This window comes from Schistocerca piceifrons, chromosome 6 (assembly GCF_021461385.2).
Source record: "Schistocerca piceifrons isolate TAMUIC-IGC-003096 chromosome 6, iqSchPice1.1, whole genome shotgun sequence".
In the NCBI taxonomy this organism is placed as follows: Eukaryota; Metazoa; Arthropoda; class Insecta; order Orthoptera; family Acrididae; genus Schistocerca; species Schistocerca piceifrons.
The window spans coordinates 588,863,882-588,884,157 of record NC_060143.1 but is presented as its reverse complement, the minus strand read 5'-3'; the positions used below and the strand labels follow the sequence as shown (position 1 = coordinate 588,884,157).

The following is a 20,276-nucleotide window of genomic DNA, read 5'->3' as shown; positions in this document are numbered from 1 at the left end:
CTGTACAACGCTCTTCCACTGTACGCGTTGTCTGTCCTATATAGGCCATACCACATTGACATGGTATTTTGTAGATTCCCACCTTCCGCAGTAACAAATCATCCTTCACTGATCCCAGCAAATCCGAAATCTTAGAAGGTGGACGACAAACCACTTACACATTAAAATGATTAAGAATCCTTGCTATCTTGGAGGAGATATTCCTGACAAAGGGAAGAAAAGCTAGGGACTTGGCTGGCGTGTCCTCCTCTTTATCCACTTCACAGTTGGCAGTTGTCCAGCCGAAATATCATGCAATGAAGTTTACGACGACCAGCTGCAAGCCCGAAATCTTTTTGAACAGTTAATTCGCCGGGAAAATTTCAAATTTTACATTTACATTCTGTTATCCATACACAGACTACCTAATGATAACGAGATGAATGTTATCCTCTGACTAAGCCATGGAAACTGCACATCTTGCTAGCTAGCCTAGAACTGCCTGTGACATTGTTCGCTCACTTATAGATGCATGTAAAAACAAAAATCAAAATTTTGTTGTTAAAATTACAACATTGGCTTAAAAAGAGAGCAAAATCAGGGGACCATAACCAGAAAAAGAGCATGTCCCTTTAACCATGACCTGTATTTCTACAAAAAGGGCAAAATTAGACTTATTATTTTATACAAATGATTCCCACTTTTGTGAAATTTTCAAAATTAAGTTCCTAGGAAACTAATAACTTCTTCTAGAAGCAGCTATTTTTGGAATCAGAAAAATCGGGGCTACAAAACTATGGAACTGAATTTTGTAAATTATCCCAACCTCCTGTGACTGGAATCTGTAACACGAAAACTTTAAATACAAATAAATTTTTAAATAGAAAATCTTTGAAAAAAGTGAAATGCTTGTTCAGAAGAGGAAAATGAAGACTCTTAAGCTATCTCAATTTGGAAACAAATAGCTATTTGCTTACTGCAAATTTCACCTCCACCTGCCATCAGAAGTAGGGAAGTCACCCAGTGAATAACACAGTTTTATGAATTCCTCCATGAATAAGAAATTAATCATTTTACATAATTAAAATGTAAGTGTTACACACGTAATGGCAAAAAGGGGGGAAAATGTATTTAAGGAGTAGAATTGTAGTGAGTGGGGCTATTCCATGATGCTGCATATTGAACTGCGGGTGTCAACTGTGTTGAAACTTGAAAATTTGAACACACAAATTATCTGCAAGGTCATTAATACACAATACGAACAGCAAGGGTTCCAATATATTTCTCTGGAGCACACCCAAAGTTACTTTTACATCTGACAATGACTTTCCATTCAAGATAACATACTACATCCTCCCTACCAAAAAGTCCTTAATCTAGTCATAAATTTCACTTGATACCCCATATGTTTATATGTTTGACAAGAAGCGTAGGTGTGGTACTTAGTCAAATGACTTTCAGAACTCAAGTAGTACTGCATCTACCTGATTGCCTTAATCCAAAGCTTATTATGTCCCCTAATACAACATAATCATTATTATTCATCTGATAGTAAATTCTCAATACTCACAGCTACCTTTCATCTAACTGCACCATCATGAAAATAGTGCATAAATGTCCACCTCATCAAGGCCTCACTACAGACAAAACTTTCTCAACATCACTAACAGTGCTTATTCAGTATTACCTTATTGTAATCATGACAAGAGCCTTCATTACTTCACACAGTCTGACTTTGTACAAAATGTTTCTCCTTTTCCAGTACTTAATAAGCAGCTGAAGTATGAATAGGATAATTAATAGAAGCCTTTCTATAAATTATATATTTCCATTAAGTTTGACAATAACTCTGCTCTGCCAAAGGAAAGGCCATTACACAATGACTCCATAACTATAGCATGACTGCACATCCACCAAGTGTGATCCCATCTACCCATTAAATGTCCTATTATAATTGCAGTTTCATAAGATACAGCTTAATAGTCATTTAACTGTAACTCAGATAAGTAGCAAAATACATTGACAAGACACACAAATCACAATTACTGTGTAAAGTATTTATCAGTTCCATTAAAAATATAGTTATTAAGGAAGCACATATGTGGAATTAACTTCAAAAGCTTGATGTTGGTTTCATTAAATAAGTATGTTGTTTGAAAATTGTCATACCATTGTGTTTGTAAATTCTCTTACCATTGTGTGATCACATTACATCTACAGACTCAAACATCTGCATTTACAGAAAAATAGTCATTAGTTAAACACAGTCTGTTTGAATTCCCTAATTACTTTGAGGTCTACAGTACAGTCTGTTTGAATTCCCTAATTACTTTGAGGTCTACAGTAATAAACCACATAAACTGCAAAATAATTAACTTAAGACTACAATAGTGTGGATGGCAATAACAGTGCAGATGGCAATAACAGTAACAGATGGCTTTCACAGAGTGACAGGAGGATCAAAGACAGAAGATGCGTCACAGAAAATAGAAGTAAAAATAGTGCTGCAAAAGGTTGAGGACCTGTACTTACTAAGCTCATAACATACAAATGTGTATGTCCCTCCGTGGGTTTCCACATGATAAATGCACTATCAAATGTCATGTAACAAGTACGGTGAAAAAAAAAGTGACTAGTTCATTCTATAATGTTATAAATCCAAATAGTACCGTACTTCACCTGCTGTTTACACTTGGTACATTTTACCATGTAGGATCCGTCACACACCTTTATATTACTTTTCATTATGTACGTTGGCCTATATGAACTGTTCTGGTGATCCAGCTACTCTGTCCCACTGCCATGTATGGACTTTCTCTTTTTCTGGACTTTGATCCTTTGCAGGATGATCCTAAAATATGAGATCACGACAACTGCTTCAAGTTATGAAATAAACTTTGAACTCTTAAGTTTAACTTCTCTTTATTTAAATTCTTCCTCTCTCAAAATGACAGAACACTTTAATTACATCTCAAAATAATGTAAACATTGAACAAAATATTATATGTGTGACCTGTAGACTGTCCGTCAAAGTTCCATGTTTTTACATCAAAAAGAGATTAAATTGTTTTGGGTTTCCTTTAACATTTTTGGTGGCCCTCTTACTCCAAGCCATCCATTACACCATCTAACATAGCCACCTTCTGACTAATTTTAAAGAAACTTCACAACATTTTAAAAAATTGACTAGCTTAATAACAAGCTGCCGTCAATTTAAGTAAACTTTAGAAGGCTCACTACTTAGATTTTATAATGGAAATCTCCACCATGTTGCAGAAACTGTACATTGGGATGATTAATACTCTTACAGATTGTCCTGAGAACTCAACATGTGAGTAGCTGGTGTCATAAGTAAGAGTCAACTCCAGAAAATCTTCGTTTTGACAGTCATATATTTTCTCAAACTACGTAGTAACACAGACCTTTCATGACAGAACAACAACACAACCTGAACTTTCTTTTTTGGTTGAACATGCAGCACTGCTTATATAGTTTCTTGACATTACATGCTGTTTTTGTTCTCACTGTTTACAAAATAGATTTATCGAATGGTAATTAGAAAGTTTTATTATAAAATATTCATTGATACAATTTTGAAGTATAGAAATGTTCACTTATAGTGAATATAGATTGAAGTATTGGTTTTTAGGTTTTGAGATGAAAATAAAGTGATGAACTCCAGTTAACAATAATCTACACAAAATTACAGATTTCTTATTAATTAGTGAATAAATCTTTGTGATAATGTAAATTGGAGAATTTTACAGACTGTAGAATAAGATTACAAGCTTCACATTTTATGCAAAACTTTGTTTTGTCAGAATCTCAAAAAGGTCATTTGTTTATATTGGAAATTTCTGGAAGGTGTAATTACAAAATTAATTACAGGCATTCTGAGTCTGACGTCTTTAATAACGTGATCCCCTAAGGTTCTACATGGGTTTAATCATATCTGATGTTGTGAAACTTTTTGAATTGTTAATTTGGCTTTACATGAAATAATTGAATTTCAGTGATTGATTTGCTAATAAGCTACAAGCTAACATTATCATGACATCTTCACTTAATGTTTTCAAAAGTTACATAATTAGTTTTCCTGTAACTGTTCTGAAGTAATATATTACTGGTAATTAGAGATTCTGGCTAATTATTGTAGACTGGTAAGCTAATTAGTTATACTACATTATGTACGCAATGTATGTTATGCATTAGCACCTGACCATAAATTATGAAGCAAAAGATGTTTCATTATATGCTGTGTTCTTCGTATTGTGAACGGTATATCGAAAAGCTATCTTGGGTGGTATCGAACAGTTTGTAAAGTGGTGCTCGCTAAGTCCTAGTACACACATCCCTCCTCCCCTCCCCCTAATCATAGCTACTGTACGGAACGTGGAACAGATTATGTCTGTATGCGACCTGACTGTACCAAAAAGTCATGGAAGTAATGGTAAAACAAATAATTATACAAATATTTGTTAATACATAGACCTATCAGTTTTCAAAAATTAAAAGCAAAAAGGTTTTGAAATTGTTGAGTTCTAATCCACTATTTACAAATGATTGCAAAATTGTCAAGTTCTAATCTACTGTTTACAAAAGATGCAAAATTTTCTATCCCTATCCTTCTATTTTCAAAAGAGATCAAAATTTCAAGTCCCAGCCTAATATTTATGAAAGATAGCAGAATTGAACAATTTTAAGCTGTATAATCATTTTTTTTTAAATCTGAAACCTTAATGTTAACTTGAAATTTTTCTTTCTAGATATTTATACGGTGAAGTCTCTCTTTTCAAAATATGTATAAAATTGTGTAATGAAGTTTAACTTGGGTATCTTCTTTTGTCCTTGACTGTGCTGGAACATCTGGCAGCTTTCCAAATGGCTGTCAGAGTTTTTTTCATTTTTTTTTTGTTTGATTTTTTTTTTATTATTAATGCCATTGCTACAATAGCATAGTCCACCATGAGTGCGCAATATTTCATGTTCAGCCTGGATTAGGATAAGCACACAGAGTCCTGAGTTAAAGTTCAGTAAGTACTCATGCAGAAAAGTATTTGGTAGAAGTCAGGCACTTGGGAATTCATGGATAGAAACATAATTTATGACTAGTAGTTGTATTAGCATCACAAAATATTTAGATTCTTATTGTAGTAACACGATTCATGTTTCCGTCGCACTTCACATAGTGTAGACCGGAACCATCTGATAGGCATGCCCGATGTGAAGTGAGTGGGCACGGCCCGTGCTGCCTGGGTTGTTGTTGTTCCGCCGGCAGAGGTCGCGTGCCCTCTGGTGGACAGGACTTTACTTGCGGTAACTACTGTCCGTGACGCACCAAGCCGATGTGCGCCTCCCGTGATCATTCTGGTGGCTACTGCACTCCTCCTCCTCCGGGGGGTGAAGCCACTGTGATCCACTGCATCGGAAGGTGGAGCATCGTGCAGTAGCAATGACCTCCACGTCCATTGGAAGGTTGGAGTCGAGGGGATCTGCCAACCCTCGAGCCGGAACCTCGAATACGGCTGGAAGTGACCCACATGAAGAGGCCCCCGTCGTACCACCACCGGAGCCCGGGACAGAACAGGCGACAAGCTGTCGAACTCTGGATCAAGACCCGGGAGGGGCAAGACCCGGTGGCGGGGACGATGGGGAAGGGATGACCACAGGTGAACCAGCCTCCTAAGAAACCGGGCCTGCGAGGGGGGCCGGCTCTCGCCGGGGCATTGCCAACGATGGCGATGCCGGTGCTGGAGCTACTGGAGGCCGCCAAGGCTGAGAACCATCGCAGCGAGTCGGAGTCACAGGTGGGAGGGGCGGTAGTGTCCCCTGAGAGAACAACAGGGGTGCCTGCAATGGGGAAGCCGGCACCCGAGGGGTCGGAGGGGGGATGGGGGTGTCCAAATGTGGACGTAGCTGATTTTGGTGATGACGTACCTCCCGGTCCCCCCGCCTGCAAGGTATAGAGCCGGCGGCCATTGCAGAGCAGGACCACCGCCAGTATCCAACGTGGATTGCGACCGAACCCACGTACCCAGAAGACCGACATACCTGGTGGAAAGGCGGGTACCCCGTTTTGCGAAGACTGGCAAGGACCAGGCCGGAGGAGGTGCAGCAGAGTCCTAGATTGGCGCCCGTGGAGGAACTCTGCGGGGCTGCGTTCTCCCATCGGTGTAGTCCGGTATGTCGTCAGGAAAAACGTCAATGCCTCCTCCGCAGGAAATTCGTGCACATACTTTTTCATTTGTGTCTTAAATGTGCGCACCATGCGCTCAGCTTCCCCATTTGATTGTGGATGAAAGGAAGAGAGAGCGAATGTACCGAATACCGAAGCGCCTACAAAAATCCTGGAAGGTCTGTGAAATAAACTTAGGTCCATTGTCCGATACCAGGGTGACTGGCAGACCTTCCACAGAAAACATTTTTGCTAGTACCTGGATTGCAACTTCCAAAGTGGTTGAGGAGCAGCGAACCACATATGGGAATTGGGAATAAGCGTCAATGACAATAAGCCAAAAGCCATTGAGAAAGGGGCGCGCAAAATCTATGTGAACACGTTCCCATGCCTGGGTTGCAGGTGGCCATGAAGAGAATGCTGACCTGGGAGACGCCTGTTGGCTTGCACACTGGGAACAGGCGGCTACCAACTGCTCAATTTCTCTGTCTATACCGGGCCAGTTCTCATGTCTGCGAGCCAAGGTTTTAGTATGGGAAACACCCCAGTGCCCCTCATGTAATAACGTGAGGGCCTCCCTTCACAAACTTGCAGGAACAACTACACAAAGAGCTGTATCATCGGTAGCCAGAAGGAGAACTCCTTCCAAGACTGAGAGGCGGTCTCGCAGAACAAAATAATTACGAAGAGGGTCCGAGGCCTGGCCTGAGGGTCGGGACGATCACCCCTGCTGAAAGAGGTGAACTACTTGCCGGAGAACTGGGTCAGCTGAAGTTTCCCTGGCGACTCTAGAACTAGTGATCGGGAGGCCATCAACCACTTGGTGGGACGCCACATCCAAATGAAAACACATAATCTCCTCCCGATTGAACTTAGGATCCGGGCCCACCGGAAGACGGGAAAGAGCATTGGTGTTGGCATGCTGTCCAGTAGGGCGAAAATAAATGTCATAATGGTGCTTAGAGAGGAACAAGGCCCAGCGCTGCAGCCCTATCCAGAATCTGAGAGGTGGGGCCAAATAATGATATTAATGGCTTATGGTCAGTGATTAACTGAAACTTCATGCCATACAAGAAAGGGTGAAACTTGGTTACAGCGTAGACAATGGCCAAAGCCTCTTTCTCCACCTGGGAGTAATGGGCCTGCGTGGAACTAAGAGTTTTAGACGCAAATACCTGTGGCTGCTCGGAGCCATCCGCATTGCGATGGACCAGGACCGCCCCCACCCCATACTGCAAAGCATCTGTAGCCAGGACCAACGGCTAATTGGGGTCAAAAGTAGCCAAACAAGGCACTGACGTGAGGAGGCCCTTCAACAAGGTGAACACTCGCTCACATGCAGGCGGCCAATCAAAAGGAACACCCTTACGCTGAAGGCAGTACAGGGGGTGGGCTATGGTGGAAGCCCTAGGAATGAGCCGGTGGTAATAGGCAATCTTGCCTAAAAAAGCTGGTAACTCCTTCAGCGAAGAACCATCTGATAGGCTTCGTGCTGAGTGAAAGAGTTGCAATTAATCCAAGCTAGGTAAGGTGTCAATACCTTTGAGTACTCCAGAATGAGATTTTCACTCTGCAGCGGAGTGTGCGCTGATATGAAACTCCCTGGCAGATTAAAACTGTGTGCCCGACTGAGACTCGAACTCGGGACCTTTGCCTTTCGCGGGCAAGTGCTCTACCAACTGAGCTACCGAAGCACGACTCACGCCCGGTACTCACAGCTTTACTTCTGCGAGTCTCGGTCGGGCACACAGTTTTAATCTGCCAGGAAGTTTCATATCAGCACACACTCCGCTGCAGAGTGAAATCTCATTCTGGAAACATCCCCCAGGCTGTGGCTAAGCCATGCCTCCGGAATATCCTTTCTTTCAGGAGTGCTAGTTCTGCAAGGTTCGCAGGAGAGCTTCTGTAAAGTTAGGAACGTAGGTGACGAGGTACTGGCAGAAGTAAAGCTGTGAGTACCGGGCGTGAGTCGTGCTTCGGTAGCTCAGTTGGTAGAGCACTTGCCCGCGAAAGACAAAGGTCCTGAGTTCGAGTCTCAGTCAGGCACACAGTTTTAATCTGCCAGGAAGTTTCATATCAGCGCACACTCTGCTGCAGAGTGAAAATCTCATTCTGGAAACATCCCCCAGGCTGTGGCTAAGCCATGTCTCTGCAATATCCTTTCTTTCAGGAGTGCTAGTTCTGCAAGGTTCGCAGGAGAGCTTCTGTAAAGTTTGGAAGGTAGGAGACGAGGTACTGGCAGAAGTAAAGCTGTGAGTACCGGGTGTGAGTCGTGCTTCGGTAGCTCAGTTGGTAGAGCACTTGCCCGCGAAAGGCAAAGGTCCCGAGTTCGAGTCTCAGTCGGGCACACAGTTTTAATCTGCCAGGGAGTTTCATATCAGCGCACACTCCGCTGCAGAGTGAAAAACTCATTCTGGAGTACTCAAAGGTATTGACACCTTACCTAGCTTGGATTAATTGCAACTCTTTCACTCAGCACGAAGTCCGAAGTGAATGGTAAAAAGCACAGGTGACTTCTGTATGTAAGAAGCCTAAAAGAACGGATCTGTAAAATTACAGACTAATATCCCTAACTTTAGTTTCCTGGAGAATGCTTGAACATATTCTTAGTTCGAATATAATAAATTTTCTTGAGACTGAGAAGATTATGCCCACAAATCATCACAGTTTTAGAAAGCATCACACTTGCAAAATGCAGCCTACCTTTTTCTCACGTGATGTACTGTGAATTATGGATGTAAGGCAACAGGCAAATTCCATATTTCTACATTTCCAGAAAGCATTTGACATGGGCCCCATTGCAGGTGATTAATGAAAGTATGAGCATATGGAATAAGTTCACAGACATTTTATATGTAATAGAATCCGGTATGTTCTCCTTCACAGTGGACAGTTTATCAGATACAGGGATAATGCCAGGAGCATTCCAGGGAATTGTGATAGGACTACTGTTGTTCTCTATATACATAAATTATTTGGCAGACACGGTGGGCAGCAATCTACAGTTGTTTGCTGATGATACTGTGGCATACTGTAAGTTTTTAAACTTGAGACTGTAGCAAGATACAAGATAACTTATATAAAATTTCTATCTTGTGTGATTAACGACAACTAGTTCTAAATGTGGGACAATGTAAGTTAATGTGGATGAGTAGGAAAAACAACCCATAATATTCGAATACAGCATTTAGTAGTGTACTGCTTGACACAGTCGTGTCATTTAAATATCTGGGCATGATTTTGCAAAGCAATAGGGAATGGAACAAGCATTTGAGGACTGTGGTAGGAAAAGCAAATGATTGACTTCAGTTTATTGGGAGAATTTTATGAAAGTGTGGTCCAATGGATGTTGGTGAGACCTATTCTTGTATAATCAAAGTTTTTGGGATCTGTATCTGGTCAGATCAAAGGAGGACATTGAAGCAAATCAGAGGCAGGCTGCTAGATTTGTTAACAGTAGTTTCAAATATCACACTAGTGTTACAGAGATGCTTCAGGAACTCAAATCGGAATACCTGGAGGAAAGGTGATTTTCTTTTCAAGGAACACTATTGGGGAACTTTAGAGAACCGCCATTTGAAGCGGACTGGTGAATGATTCCACTGCCACCAACACACATTGTGCGTAAGGACAATGAAGGTAAGATACAAGAGATTAGGGCCCATATGGAGGCATATAGATAGTCACTTTTCCCCTCCATCTATTTTCAAATGGAACAGAGTACCTATTTCCCTAGTTGCACATGGTATCAAGGTGGAGCCCTCAAAATTCTCTCCTCTTCCTCCCAGTGGAAAGGGTGGGGCACTGATAGGTACTAAAACCCAATCAAACAAGAGGGGCTCATATAGCCAGACCTCCTGATTCAGGAATTATTCAGTGTGGCCATTTATATTAACAGAACACATGCTGCTGGCCAGAATGTGTTTTTAATAGTCAAATGTAAAGAGAGCAGTTTTGAGAAAGTTTTTCCTTTATATATCCAAAAGGATTTAGAGGGAATCTGTGGCTCTTTAAAATCAGTCAAGCGCTTGTGTAATACAACACTGTTAAGAGAAAACTTCCCCCACCAAGCAACTAACCTCCAAAAACCTAGATGCATAAGGGAATATGCAATACAAACTGAACTGCACACCAAACTGAACCACAGCTAAGGTGTTGCAATTTGCAGGGATTTGGTTGACATTACCAGAGAAGAACTAAAAGGTGAGTGAACACAAGAAGGCATTGTTGAAGTGCAAAACATAATGAAAAGTGTTGATGATGGGTGAAATCAGAATCATTTATACTGACTTTCAACAGCATAAAACTTTTAGAGCACAACAAGGCAGGTTCTCTTACCCTAATAATGCAGCCTTATTTTCCCAGTCAATGCATTGTTTTGGGTGTAAGAGAAAAGCCACTTGTGACAAATGTAGTTAGGCCACTCTATTGTTTATCTCCTCCAACGTGTGTTAATTGCTCTGGGGAACACCCTTTCTGGAGTAGGAACTGTAGTGTCCTCCTTGAAGAAAGGAAAATTAAAACAATGAAGCGCATGCTTTATGGTGAGGCCAAAAAGATCTATAGGGTCATACAGCCACCCACATTCCCTACCTCCTTTGATACTGTTGTTAAAGAGCCAGTCCAGAAGGCCAATGCTGCTTTGCAATTGGAGGTTACAAATGCCACCACTTGTACCTACATTTGTCAACGCTTTAGTGCTGTTGCAGTTACTTTGAAGCCTGTACTTTCTCCAAGAACATCAGAAAATGACATGGTAGCCAATGTTGCAGAGCTCCCTGATCCTCCGAAGGTTCAGTCTGGTCCACCATCCATTGCTGCAACTACCATCTCTGTGGTTGTAGCTCCACAGCCTCCACAGGCAAAAAGATCAATATCTAAGGCAGAGAATCAGCTGCTGATGGAGACCAGAAGTCAGCAATCTGATGACATCATCACTACTCTCTCTGACATCTTTGTGACTAGTCCTCAGAGCTGATCGACCTTGATGTCAACTTAGGTCACTCGTCTCACCTCTAGATAGAGCCTCCACCCACTGTAGGCTCCCGTCCCCAGCGGAAAGACAGAGTGAATGTGCAGCCCCTTGATAATGGCTCCCATACTACAGTGAAACATTAATGGTTTCAAAAACATGTGGAGGAGCCAAACGGCTTAGCACAGGATCATCCCTTATACTTGTGTTAGCAGGAAACACATTTTAAAGTGTCTGATGACCCTGTACTACATGGCTACATGTTCTATCACAAGCACTGGGGAAGGGAACAAGGGATGAACCACTGTGTTTGTCAATAATGCACACCACCCTTCTGCTCTTCCCCTAGCTATTGACCTGCAAGCGGTTGGGGTTGAAGTTAATATGTGTGTCGGAGGACCACTGTTCGCTCACTATATTTACCTCTGCAAGATGCAGTAGACTCTGAGCTTTAACAGATCTTATAGAACAACTCCCCTGACAATTTCTCATACTTGCAGACTTCAATACGCATCACGTATTGTGGGCTTGATATCGACTTGCCCTTGGGGTTGAGTTTTGGAGAGCCTCATGACGTCTCACGAACAGTACATCCTCAATACAGGCACTGCTTCTCATTTCTGTGTTGCTACTGGGTCATTCTCAGCCATCGATCTCTCTTTCTGCTCTCCAGTCCTTGCGGACTTCAGTGGGAAGTCTCTGATGACCTTCTTTCCAGTGACCACTTCCCACTCTGCATTCATCTACTGGATGGAGCTCTCCCTGAAAGGATGCAGCCATGATGGATAATTTCTGGAGCAAACTGGATGTTGTTCCACCAGCTGAGTGTATTTGAATGCTGCAACAGTGCCCAGGAGTGGGTGTACCACGTCACACGGCTGATCTTCGATGCTGCTGACTTCTCCTTGCCAAAGTACTCAGGTCATCTTAGGACGCAATCTGTCCCTTGGTGGTTGGCTGAGAGCCGTTCAGTAATCTGGATCAGGTGTGCAGCTCTGCAGCCACCAAACGGCAGAAAATCTCGCAGACTTCAGATCGGCAAGGGCCACGGCTTGAAGTATTAACATGGAGATCAAGAGGAGATCGTGGCAAGTATTCCTGGACTTCATCAGCCATTCCACTTGATCTGCAATACTATGGGAAACCATTAGAAGGATTTCCGGTAAAGGCAACTGGTTACCTATAGCAGCACTGTTGAAACAGGGGTGTCTCCAAACAATGCCCAGAGACATTGCTCAGATGATGCCAGAGCAATGCAATGACTACTGCCAATGGTAGTCACTATCTAGGGTGGTGCTGCTACCATACGATTGTAGAGGGTGGAAAGTTGGTCTTCAGATCCAACAATTCTGAGTCCTACAACAACCCATTCTCCATGTGGGAGTCAAATTTGGTGCTGTCTAACACTCATGAAACGGTGCCCGATCACAATCAAATCTGGTACAGCATGCTGCAATATTTGCAGTGTCCAAGGAGATCCTCTTTATGGTGATTTAATTTGGTATGGTTGACATGCCAGTTCCTTGACTCACGGTGGGAGGCAACTTTGACCCTCCTCTTCAAACCAGAGAAGGACCTCGTGTGTCCCAATAGTTATTGGAGCATCGTCTTAACGAGCTGTGTCAGAATAACCCTCGAGTGCACGGTCGACCATCATCTGGTTCAGATAGTAGAGATGAGGCAGCCCTTTGGCCAATCTCAGTGTGGATTCAGGAGTTTCTTGCAGAATAATGGCGTTTCCCAAGGCAGTGAAACATTAAAACTCTCACTACATTCATCTGAAATAGGGTGGCAGAGCTGTCAGAAAATCTCCTGCTGCCTGCTGGATGGAAAATAAAACGTTATAATAAAACATGGCACACAGTGCTCTGTATACCACTAGCACCACACATTAGAGGGTCCTCTGACTGGAGTAAGAAGCCACGTGTCGTAGGGCTGTGTCTAATGCGCAGATGAGTAAGGAGAACCTCGTATCGTCTGCATGGCTGGAAGGAGGAACATTCTGGATGCATTATGAGCTTTACTAAATGGAGCTTATTGTCTGTGACTTCCAGCCACTCATCTTCCTCTGTACATCAACAGCAACATGATAGCATGCTGGGGGATGGCACACAGAACTAACTGAGGATCACAACATATGTCCTCAACTGCTTCATCTACCCTTTTGCTTCCCACAATACCCATGTTCTCTGCCACCCAGCAGAAAGACACATCCTTCCTCAGCCTTTATAAGTGGAGAAGGGTGTCCTGGATATCCTGGACTAGTTTCTTGGCTCGATACAAGCATTGCAGAGACCGAAGGGCACTCGGGAGTCAAAACAGATGAGGCATTTAGCAGGCATGGCACATCTCATTACTCCAGTGTCCTCAGAATCATGGATAATTCAAAATTGAATACAGTGAAATCTGGAGGCAACCAGATCATGAGGACACAAACTGAGAAGACAGCGGAGCAACCAATGGAGTCCCCCCGTTTAGATCTATCAGTGAATAAAGCTATATAGTTTTGGTGCTCATTTAGAATGGTGGAAAAATTGTATGAAAAACAGTAGAAGGAGACCAATCTCTCCTGTACTGCACTAAATCTAAAATTACGCTAGGTCTCTACAGTAACCAGGGTCCTGCGTATGTCCCGCACCAAGGTCTCCGGCACGCACTTCACACAGATGCCAAATGGCCTCATTGCCCATGGAAAATTGGTAAAGAAGTATTCCATAGCTGGACAAACAATGGTACGGTTTCCTGGTGAATTTGGAGTAGGAGGAATACACACGCTTGACGTGTCACGAACAGTTGCCATCCGATGTTAAGTGGCAGTTTACCTCCCACAGCACAGACACTGGCTAAGCGGATGGTCCTGTAAGCACATGTGGCCAGCCTGATGCCTTCATTGCATATAGCATCAATTCTTTTCAGGTAAGAAAGCTTTGCTGACCCTACATCGTGTGCCCATAATCCAGTTGCGATTGCACAAAGGCACTATAAAACTGTGACGGAAACATCCTATCTGCTCCCTCGGACATGTGGCTAAGACACTTCAAGATACTAGGGGGTCTTTGTCTTCAGGTTGATGAGGTGTGGTACCCACGACAGTGTGGAGTGAAAAATTTTGTCCAGAAACATCACAGAGACTTTAAAAGGACGAATTGCGTCCAATAGACACAGGTCGGGTGAATTAAAAATACAATGAGAATAATTAAAATGAACACACAAAATTCCCTGCAGAAAATGTAAAACCAGTCTTCACAACCTACTCTTCCAAACTCTTCACTGTAAGTTCCAACACTATTAGAGGAAGAGCCCCACCAACTGCAAAATAATCAACAAATAAGGAGTTTTGGACAGGATTCTGTGCTTGATACTGTTTAGTGGTCATGACAGTCTCCAGCAGACAACAGGAGATTTTCTGACAGATCTGCCCCCTATTTTAAGTAATGTTCAAATGAAAGTGGTGAGAGTTTCAATGTTTCATGATTTGTCCAATTTGTTTCCTAAAATATTAGGTTGCTTTTCTTAATGTTTTAACAAGTTTTTTTTTTTGTAAGTGGTCAGCCAGTCACATTTCCTTGTATCTACCTTTTATCTCCTCTGTCATTTTATTTCTGTTATAATCCCAGGTATAGCACGTTTCACCCTTTCTCCATTGTCTTAAGGTGTGTGAGATAGAGTGATTATCTGGGTCAATACAAGTGAGGTGGGAGTGAGTGAGTAAGTGTCATTTTATAGGTTTCCTCATCACTGTGTGACAACAATTTTCGCCATTTTATCCATATTCATTTCTTTTAATTTGTGTAAGGGTACTGATAACCTCATCAATGAGCATCCAAAAAAAAAAAAAAAAAGCCCCAGCAGTTCCACCAGGGTGTGACAGCTACACCAGACGAGGGGACAACACAGAACAGCCAGCAGCAGTCACAAGTTCAGATCTCTCCCACGGTACCAGCTTCTCGAACTAAGCCCACCTACCAGGCTTTGTGAAACATGCAGTAGAACATCTGGGTTTGTTGCAGCAGCAAGTCGAGACTCCTGTCCAGAGGGCAGTGAGTTATAACCCAAGCGCTGCAGCTGTCTGCCACTGACACAACACGTGCGCCTCCACACCGAAGGCCTCTACGATGTAGTCATTTATCACAGGGCTGACTTCCACAGCAACGTATCCGACTGCCTTTGTGTGCCCCTAATTCCAGGTGTTTGAGGCATGACTTATCTGATGGGGTCACTTGCCACACACTGAGCACCAGCATCAGCCAAGCCGGGTACATACGTGTTGCAGCATGCCGGCTGGATGCGGACGGTGTCTCACTGGTCACCGGTTGTTTCCGTGCAAAATTGGGCATTTATTATTAATTTTGACAGCAAATTGTTTCTTTGGCCTTCAACAGCATGCTATCCCATCTTGCCCTCTGCTGCCTTAGTTTGTGACATCGTAGCAGACGCTCCATCCCACATTTGGCTATAATAGTAAGATCCCACCTGTTTAATTATTTATACTGTATTTAAATGTGCAGTGGTCTTATTCGAATAAAATACAGTTAGTACGTACTGATAAATGATATTTTATTGTGCTCAACAGCATGCTTATCAAGCTATCCAGCCAAATAAAGTGTGGCTTTACAATTAACACTTAAGCATGAAGGCTGTTCTTTTTTTTCACAATTTTCTCAGTAATTGAGTGTAGTGGTGACCCTCCATTACAATAATTGTCTTAGTATTATTTCAGCATCGCCAGGTGTCTCGTAACAGGGCCAGAGTAACTCACAGACTGGAAGATATTTAGCAGAGAAGTGAGGAAGGACAACCCATATAGCTGCACATTACGTTATGTGAGGCTGTCTTCATTGTTGCAAAATATCCTCCTATTCTTCATGAGCAGCAACTTGACTTTTTCTATTCATGATTTTGCTTCTTTTCCATATCTTCTTTTATTCTATCCTCTACTTCACAAAAAATTTATATTCTTGAACATGTCTTAAGTTTTTCTTCATTCATCATTTTCCTCCTCACATTTGTATTACTTTCATATTGATAATTATCAGTTTAAAACTATCTCATTAGAATTTAATTAAAAATTTTTTTTCTTGCCATATGTGTTTTGCCTTTGTTATTTGCAAAGTATCTTCAGTGGCTTGGGATATACAGGATGATTAAAAAAAACATTTACAGACTGGCACGCACATCAGTCATACAACAAGGATCGATAATCACATAGGAACCAGGGGTCGCAAAACCACAAGGGGGCACTACGATCACAAGTGGGCATTGCTATCCAAAAACAGGCAGAGCACTTGGAGACCAACACCATTCACACCGTGGAAGCTTTGGAAGTAACATGGCTAGCTACATGTACCGCAAAATGGCTGAGATGCATTTGACTTAAGGTGTAACCAGCTACAACAGATGAGAAGGCATGCCATTGTATTGTGTGAAATATCCCAATAGAAAGGTGATGTGCCACATATTATTTGCCACCCTGCAACACCAACTGTATGAAACCAGCTTATTTCATGTCCACAAGCTGGATGATGGTCAGCAATGAACAGCACAGACAATTTTGGCAGAAGAAAGCAATCTCAAAAGGGTGCGGCATATTCCATGAACAAGTACATGAGCTGTATCCTGCACCACTGACATCCCCCACCCCTTTGTCTGTCACATTGTACATTACCAGAGAACACATCCATTTCATTTCTAATGCGTGCAGGCATTTCAACCGGGGTTCTACAATAAGTGCACGGGATTTCTGCAGTGGTCTCTGCAGGAATCCGTGGCAGATTGAAGCTTCACAGTGAGTATCCTCTTCATTAACAAGGCTGCATTCTCACTCGAGGATGTGATGAATGTACACAAACCTTCATAAGGAGGCAGATGTGAACACACATGCTACACATATCCATGTGTCCTAATGCAAATATAACCTTAACATGTGGGCTTGCATCGTCAGAGACTGTTTAATTGGGCCGTGCACTCTCCTGGGTTAACTTGATGGTTGCAGATGTCTCGTATTCCTGCAAGAGGCTCTGCCAGACGTGCCGAATGAAGTCCCCGTACCTATTTGCCACCACATTCAGTTTCAGCACTGCAGAAAAGTAAGGGCACATTTGCAGGCAACCTTTCCAGCCACTGTATTGGTTGTAGTGGGCTCATCCAGTCTGTTCCCAATTGATTTTTGTATGTAGGGTTATCTGAAGGGCCTTGTGTATGAAACACCTGTTACATTGCTGGAGGACATAGTGTACAGAATTGTTGTGGCAGCAGGATGTCTTCAAGATACACCTGCTGCTGACTGCAGTCTTCATGTCACGTGTGCCTCGATGCATCTGGACAAAACTTTTATCATCTGCAGTGGGTATTCATTTGCAGCAAGTGACTAAATAACCACACCATTTGGTAGCCCCAGATGGCCTTTGCAATCCCAGATTCCTATGTGATTATTGATCCTTGTTGTATACCCAATGTGCTATATCAGTTTGTAAGAGTTTTTTTGAATCACTCTGTATACACATTTGGGTTTCACTTTACATTTCCGATATACTGAGGTTATAAACAGTTCTGGCACTTTATGCTTATCAGTGATGTAATGGTAATATAAATTTCTACTTACAATTTGTACAATTTTGTAGAAATTTATAAGGAGAAATTTATACTATCACTATGACACAGATAAGCAGAAACTATCAGAACTGTTTATTACCTCAGTAAACGATGTCCAAAACGTAAAGCAAAATAGATTAAACACAAATACATATACATTCCAGGTGGCCGAAGATGCCTTGCAAATAATAAAGGCGAACCATCAATGGCAAGAAAAATTGTTTTATTTGTTTGTGATTAGACAGTTCCAAAGAAATTATTATCAACATGGAATTAAACACAATTGAGGATGATAAGACAAGAAATAGTTAATGGTGTATTACTTTTGTTTGTGATACATTGTTTTTTATTCCATAAGTATTTCCAGGAGACCACACTGTTGCCATCATTTCCTGAAAGTATTTTTCATTATTTGTTAAAACATCAGTTTCATTTGTGGACAGCATACATAACCATTCAGCAAGACAGAGACAATATGATCCAATATCTAGAACCTCCATGACTTTCACTGTGTAGGTTCATTAGTACACCTTATCTTCAGAGCAGCAATAAAATATAAGTCAAAAACTGAACAACATTTTATTAAAAATAATATTTAGTCAGTAAAAATATTAACAGGGTACCAGGAAAAAGGAATGTTTTCTGCACATCAGTTTAAAATCTGAAATGTATCACATGATGAAAAGATGATACAAGTGAGACTAAATATTTCATTTGCATTTAAGTACAAAAATTCTATTTCATATCACATCTATGCACAAGTTATAATTTTGAAAAAAATAAACAATAAATAAATAAAATTTGTTGCATTAACATCAACATGTAAGTTTTCTGTATATTTACAATGCTTACTCCTTATACAAATATTTTCTTGAAAAAATATATAATTATTTGCATGAAAATCTCATATGTCAAATGATTTCTTTCACAACAGCACACTTCACTTCAAAAGTCACATCTATCCTCTTATTACACTCAAGTACATACTTCTCACAAAATATTTCAAGGTACACAGGTGGTGGTAACCACAGTGGTCCCTTCACACATTTCTTTCTAATGGTTCACATACAGCTTTCATTTCCATAAATTAACAACCATGAAAACAATGAATAATGAGCAATGATTCAGATCTATAATACAAGTAACTTATTTTGCAAAGCTTGGAAGACTTATGAGCCGTTTCTCACCTATACATTTATAATTATATACACAACACTGCCAATGACAGCAAATAACATTTATATAGCAAACACTGTACATATATTTGTATAAGACTCAGTACAAAACAGTTGGCACACTCATCAGAAAAAATGCTGCAACTATGATTTTATAAAATTTCAGCAATACAAAGATGCTCAATTTTTACTATTTCAGCACTCTACAAAGTGAGAATGCAAATAAAATTTACACATTGGTGGTTCCTTTGTTGCATAAAATCTTTGATGTGCTTGCCAGATAAAAAGTGTATGCAATATTAAGTACATCTGCCACTGCAGCACTGGCACCAAAAACTGGTAACTGCTTGCAAGATTTTTCCTTTTAATATATCGAAGCATACAGTTGTTTGAAGCATAAAGAGTTCAACACTCTTCATAATATTTCACACATTAAAGTAATGTAACATTCTGCTAGAGTGTATTCATTAACTTTCACTGTATACCTACTAGATAAAAAAATTTTCTTTCTGTACCAAGAATGTTTTGCTTTATGGGGGCATCTTGGTATTAAACTGTCTGATGTTGATTTGTTATTGTTGCTTATATTTTACAGCTGCAGCATTCACACAGTCCAATCTCTGAGTATTTGAGCATTGATCATTTTCAAACAGACCACAGCACACATCCAACATTAAAAATGTTACAATCAGTCTTTTGCACAGATTTTGCGCAAAAATGTGCATGAGGTATCAACAGTAAACTGAAAATGAATATCATTTTCTCTTAAGATGCACTGTCATTCTTCCCTATGGCCTGAAAGGCAGTAGTTAATGAACAACAAAGAGAAATGGCAATATTTTTGAGCTATCAGCTGGGGACAAAACAGTATTCTTTTTCAGTAATTTTGCAAATCACAATTCTGTTGTTGTTTCTACTGGAGACCTATCCCCTAAATATGTAAAGCCAAGATGAGAATAATCTTTCTTCTCTCTGAATGTCACATTCTCATTCGTAGCACTGGCATTCATATGGCTGGAATTGTCATCAGACCTAGAAAGGTAAAAAAGGAATTTGTGTTGAGATAGCACAGCTAGCACCACATATTACAAACTATAAAAGTTATCACAAGGAAACCCATTTTATTCTATATTAGAGCTCCTCTGTTATACTGCAGGTATATTGTTACCACAACCTTCTCCTATGAACCACAAACTACTGGAAAAACTAACATGGAACATTTCACAAACAATCCTTATGAAAAAACAAGTTATCAGTACAAAATAAAATATAGTAATCTGATATTGAACTCTAATCTTTAAACTGCACAATAGTTTTGTCATTGCACACTGGCATAGAGACACAGAAATCCAACTCATAGTGTTGTTTTTCTAGGAAGGACAGC

The 20,276-nt window shown here is 41.0% G+C and overlaps 1 protein-coding gene across 1 annotated transcript in view; it reads right to left on the bottom strand.

The window, feature by feature from the left end:
* Positions 1-18,413: 18,413 nt before the first annotated feature.
* The window catches only part of LOC124802464 (cadherin-99C), a 628,642-nt gene continuing 626,779 nt past the window's right edge, over positions 18,414-20,276 (bottom strand). The window contains exon 29 of the mRNA XM_047263250.1: positions 18,414-19,924. Within this exon, the coding sequence (XP_047119206.1) occupies positions 19,786-19,924 (139 nt within the window). The 3' untranslated portion in view covers positions 18,414-19,785. The remainder of the gene's footprint in view (positions 19,925-20,276) is intronic.